Source organism: Bidens hawaiensis, unplaced genomic scaffold (assembly GCF_021521415.1).
Source record: "Bidens hawaiensis isolate Kalapana, Puna unplaced genomic scaffold, B.hawaiensis_p1.1 tig00029661_1, whole genome shotgun sequence".
Classification (NCBI taxonomy): Eukaryota; Viridiplantae; Streptophyta; class Magnoliopsida; order Asterales; family Asteraceae; genus Bidens; species Bidens hawaiensis.
This window is the reverse complement of record NW_027494923.1, coordinates 112,952-119,256: the sequence shown is the minus strand read 5'-3', so window position 1 is coordinate 119,256 and position 6,305 is coordinate 112,952. Positions and strand designations below refer to the sequence as shown.

The 6,305-nt window shown below is 32.6% G+C and overlaps 1 protein-coding gene across 1 annotated transcript; it reads left to right on the top strand.

Annotated features, from left to right (window-relative positions):
- Positions 1 to 2,910: 2,910 nt before the first annotated feature.
- Positions 2,911 to 4,039, top strand: LOC143579328 (uncharacterized). The gene is made up of 2 exons (XM_077062668.1): positions 2,911 to 3,382; positions 3,930 to 4,039. Exons 1-2 carry the CDS (start codon positions 2,911 to 2,913, stop codon positions 4,037 to 4,039), a joined length of 582 nt encoding a protein of 193 aa, XP_076918783.1.
- The last annotated feature ends 2,266 nt before the right edge of the window (positions 4,040 to 6,305 follow it).

Below are 6,305 nucleotides of genomic sequence, written 5' to 3'. Positions count from 1 at the left end.
TAATGTCTTATAATTCATGTAAAAGTATCATTTATTTATAAGTACAACATTTGCATTTCATATAATTTATATTATGTTACATGTATATTATGTTTTTATATATGTTCCACCATGTGTAACACGGGTACTATCTTAAATCAATATTGAAATCTAATGATCTGTTTCTTTTGAGAGATATAGATCACTTGGAACTTGCTAATGTTATAAAAGAAAATGCACATTTCTATTTGGAAAATGAAGTTAATGATAAATGTTTTTCAAGATGGTAGTATTTAATTCAAACATGTTTTGTAATAAATGTTTTAAATTGATATGCAAATAAAGACGGGTACTATCTCAGAGTAATAAATATTACAGTTATTGATGTGTAATAAATGTGTTAGATAAAGTTCATCTTTTGAATCAACATTAAGATAAAAGTTTTGTTGAATCGACATTGTAGAATTGTTTTTATTTTTTTGGAGACTAATTTCCTTTGTTTGCTTATTATTGTACTAATGATATAAGTTATAAAATATTTTAACTTTTCATTTATCTTTGTTAGTCTTTGTATTTGATTCAAATAAGTTATAATTTCTTATAATTCATGTAAAAGTATCGTTTATTTATAAGTACAACATTTGCGTTTCATTAAATTAATATGATGTTAAATATATATTATGTTTTTAAATATGTTCCACCTTATGTAACACGGGTACTATCCTAAATCAATATTGGAATCCAATTATCTGTTTCTTTTAAGAGATTTGGATCACTTGAAGCTTGCTAATGTTATAAAAGAAATGACACATTTGGATTTGGAAAATGAAGTTAGTGATAAATGTTTTTCAAAATGGTAATATTTAATTCAAACATGGTTTATAATAAATGTTTTAAAATTGATGTGAAAATAACTACGAGTACTATCTTTGAGTAATAAACATTATAATTATTGATGTGCAATAAATGTCTTAGATAGAGTTCATCTTTTGAATCAACATTGAGATAAAAGTTTTGTTGAATCGACATTGTAGAATTGTTTTATTGATTTGAAGAATAATTTCCTTTGCTTGCTTATTATTGTACTAATGATACAAGTTATAAAATATTTTAACTTTTCATTTATCTTTGTTAGTATTTGAATGCTTTTGTATTTGATTCAAATAAGTATGATGTCTTATAATTCATGTAAAAGTATCATTTATTTATAAATACAACATTTGCATTTCATTTAATTTATATGATTTTACATATATATTATGTTTTTAAATATGTTCTACTGTGTGTAACACGGGTACTATCCTAAATCAATATTAGAATCCAAAGATCTGTTTCTTTTAAGAGATTTATATCACTTGAAGCTTGCTAATGTTATAAAAGAAATGACACATTTGGATTTGAAAAATGAAATTAGTGAAAAGGTAAAATGGTTGTTAGAGTGTGAGAACTATGAGTCAAATTTTGATAATCTTCAAAACTCTTTGGAATCTGAAGATAAAATTTAAGGTAATGTTGGGGTTTCTATTGTTTACTTTGTGTTTTCAATTTAAGTTATTAGTTTAGTTCATAACTAGAAACTTCTAAAAACACACAATAAACTTATATAATCGTTTATTTTGTTTGTTAAGTTGTGAAGGTAATTTGCTTTTTTTGATGAAATTTTGAAGAAGTTGATGGTTGGTAAATTTGTTTATATTTATTTTGTTATTTATCTATTTTCAATACACACGGGTACTATTCTAGTATTACACATTAAATTAGAATAATGTGTATTGTTTATAAGGATGTAAGACTTAAAAAAAAATCAAACTTTTTTAAAAATATCAATTAAATTGTGTAGTCAATTAAAGGCAGTCAAATAAGCCAAGCCTGGTAGCGCAATTTTACGAACATCCATAAATACTAAAAAGCCACCTTTAGTCGTTTTTTTTAACTAATCATGAAAGCGACCTAGCAGTAGCATAGCTGGTTCACGCCAAGGAGTTACTGTAGTAGGTTTAATTTAGCTATGGTTTAAATACATTTTTTTATTATGGCTTAAAATGATTTATGATTATGATTTTCGAGTTATAGATTGTTTTCATCAAGTTATGTTGTTTATTATTTGTTTGTAAAATAATCGAAACCTGGGTAACCCAATATGAAAAAACCTGAAACGAAAACACCGTGAGATTTGTGTTAGGTTGGGTTTGGGTCAAATTTTAAAATAAAAACTTTAATTCACGAAACCTGAACGCTCCTAGGCTCAAGGCGAACTGAAAAGCAAAAATTCGGATTTTAATAAGTTTGGTGTGGTAATGTCAACTAATAATTGTACCAAATTTATATTTATGATTTGAGGTTTAATTTGGTGATAATAAGAGCAGTGGAAATACCCCCTCACGGGTGCACCGTGAGAGGGGTTTTGGCGCCGTGAACCGTGAAACACCACCCCCTTCATCCGTGAAGGGGGCGCGACCATACCACCGCGACTACTTTAACGTTGGTGAAGACACAAACCGTGCATGTGGGCCCCATTTAAACGGTAATATTTTTAAAAAATAGCCGTTGACTATTAAATAAAAAAAAACTTTTTTCATTTCCTTTTTTATTTATAAATACCTTCTCATTTTATTGCAACAAACACACAAAACTACTCTTTTCCTCTCTATAATCTATAAAAATTCCCTATTATTTGTTTTAAAAATGTCATCATCATCTTATTCCTCTTCGTCTTCGAGCGAAGAAAAAAACGCTTCTATGTTTCGTGCTTTCGCAACGGGGTGTAATGAGTGGTGGAAACAACAAGAATACTTGGGTTCGTTAACACGACACGAAACCCGACGTGAACGTTTAAACCGTGACCGAGCGGCTGCGCACGAAGCACTATGAAACGACTATTTTAACACCCCGTGTATTTACACGGACTCAGAGTTTAAAACCCGTTTTCGAATGAGGCGTGAGTTGTTTTTAAGAATACTACACGACATCGAACAAGAAGTTCCTTGGTTTACCCAACGGGTTGATGCTAGAGGTCGAGTCGGTTTCTCCACCTTGCAAAAGTGTACCGCCGCGATTCGTTATATGGCGTATGAAACCGCTAGTGATATGTTCGACGAATATTTGAAGATGTTGGGTCGACACATCAGGTCATGTGTCTACAAATTCTCTAAAGCCATTGTTTTGTTGTATCGTAGTAGATATTTACGTAAGCCTACGGCTAGTGAGGTTGAACAGTTACAGGCGAAGCATGCCGAAAAACACGGTTTTGTCGGCATGCTTGGTAGCATCGATTGCACGCATTGGGATTGGAAAAATTGTCCTACTGCGTGGCTTGGTCAGTTTGCACGAGGTGATCATCCATATCCTAGTATTATTCTAGAAGCGGTGGCGTCCCAAGACTTAGAGATGGGCAAAAAAACCGGTTGGTGAACCGGTTCAACGGTTTAAACCGAAAACCGGTTTTTACAAAAACCGGTTATTTAAAAACCGGTTAGAACCGGTTAGTAACCGCCGGTTCTTATATCGGTTACAAGTTCTAGAGAAAAAACCGGTTACTGAACCGGTTATGGAAAAAACCGGTTAATTTTAAAACCGGTTATTATGAAAAAAACCGGTTATTAACCGGTTATTTTAAAAAAAAACCGGTTAATTAAAAACCGGTTATTAACCGGTTCTAACTGGTTTCTAAACCGGTCCTAACCGGTTAGACCGGTCCGAGTTTTGCACCAAAAAAACCGGTTAATAAACCGGTCCGGTTATTTAAAAACCGGTTTTTTTCCAGGCCAAGAAAAACCGGTCCGGTTATTAACCGAACCGGTTTTTTTAAAAAAACCGATTTGTGCACCTCTACCAAGACTTATGGTTTTGGCATGCGTTTTTTGGTGTTGCCGGCTCAAACAAGTGTTTTTCTCAAGTGAAAATGAGAAACATTATGTACGCTTGTGTTATTCTTCATAATATGATTTTAGAGGACAACGGGTTAGCGATTTGTCAACATAACCCAAATGAGGATGCGCCTATGTACGAAGAAATCAACGAAGACAAAAAACGAAGAAACCGTCAAGAAATTCGAAGCTGAGAGATTCATGACACATTAACAGCGGACTTGATCGAATGTATTCACGTTCGTTCAAGTAATCAGTAGTTTATTTATGTAACTTTTATTGATGCTTTTATTTTAAAATTATTGTAACTTTTCTTGTAATGTTTTATTTATGTTTATTAGTCTTTGAATGTATTGTAATTTTTATTAATCAATTAAATTTTTATTAGTTAATATAAAAAACAAAAGATTAAAAAAATAATAATAAAATAATTGAGGTTTCACATACTCTGTTTCACACAAGGTATTTCCAGTGAAAAATGTGAATGTTAAATGGGTATGTGAAAGCAGATGAGACGTAGACGTGGCAGAGAGAGAAGGTTTCACAAACTTATTTCACCCCACTCATTTCTATTGTTCTAAGTTCGGTGGCCTATATGCATGGGGCGAAAAAGTCATTGCAATATCTGTAGCATTTGTCACGCTCGTAGCACAGCACGTGTTAGGGGATTTATGTCTGCTTGCGTCTACATCTTTCTTTCTACTTTGATCACGTGACTTGTATCATATAAGTTGTTGCAGTTCGAGAAATTAGTGTGACAATTACAACAAATTCACATTTGTAAGAATAACATTTCAGATTTTACTTTAATATTAAATAGTAGTACTTAACAAAATGATAAGGTGGATGATAGGATATCCAGTCCTTTCTTAAAACAAATCTCTCTGTATAATAAAAGAGTCGATTTTTTTGCAACCTATACAAGAGTTCTTTATTTTGCCACATGGCATTTGGAGGCCTAATTTTATTCACATGGCATAACTAAGGCTATGTGTAATGGGCGTTGGTTTAGGCGAGGGTTGGGCGAGAACACCCCCCCACCCCCGGCGATATGTGGGCGATTTGGGGCGGGGGCGAGGTGATATTGTCGCCGGTGAGAGAGGTAAATAATAATATAATAATAATGTTACCGTTGGGGATAACGGCTAACTAAAAAAAAAATTATAAAACTTAATATAATATCAAACCAATTAAATCATTCTCACCATATCATACACAAACTCAAACATAAACATACCAATCATTTTTCTCATTTTCATACTTCTTCAAACTCAATGAGTTCCCCGGATTCCACGAATTCTGTCGAGATTTGGGATCAATAATCAACGAGAGTCGAAGAATTCATCAGATTAATCGACAAGTGGCGGAAGAGCATTTAGAGGTCACGAACGCGGTTCGGGCCGTCACCAATAACATGGTGTCCGGCTCTACTAGCTATACGCCACCACGAATAGATTAGTTTTTTTATTCGTATTTTTATATGTATTTTGTTGTGGTGTGTTTTTTTTTATAATTTATTTTTATTATTGGTGTGTTTTTTTAGTTTTATGTATTTTTTTGTATTTATTTTTTAATTTTAATACATTTTTATTTAATTATTTAAATAAATTGGTTTTTATTTAATTAGTTTAATTATAAAAAGAAAATAATAAAAAAAGATACTGTGGGCCCAACTTGTAGCCCCAACACCAATTCACCTAAAAACAAATTCCCACTCTTTGCTGACTGGGCGTCACGTGTCACAATTCGCCCCCATTTGTAGCCCCTCCACTACTCATAGCCTAATCAATTAGACCAGAGGCATAAGCTAAAAACACGTGGGATTCGATTGTATCTTTTAGCCTGACCCGGATTACCAATAACAATCTTGCTATTGCTTAATCTCACGGAAACCCTATTGCAACCATCACTAATCTCTCAATTCAAACAAATTATTCAACGTATGTTCTGTGCTTTGATTCTTCCATAATCAATCATATTCATCATCGATTGAACGTTTCTTCATGGTATGTTGTATGGTTTCTCCATTGATAAACCCTAATTTCTTATGAACAATGACCCTCTAATAAATCATAATTCTGATGAACTTATACAGAGGCCTTTTTTCCGAAACATTAGCATAGTATATCATCGTTCGATCTCTTCTACAAGGCATGTGATATGATTTTGGTTGTATAAATTTTTCTATTTTCCAACTGATTGATTGATTACACTTTTTTGAATTGTTTATCAGATTTTTAGGCGAATTCCGTTATTTTTTTCTCCCTAAATTCAGTAAATTTTATGATTGTGAAAACATGGTTGATATTGTTTTGAGCTTGACTAATAATTTGGACAGGGGAAGCTCGGAGGGTGTGCGAGCCGCATCATCGGCCGGGGCACATAAGTTTTGGGGGGCACAAACTTTTTATACATATTACATATATATTTTTGGTGTTAAAAATAAGGTCATTTGCAATG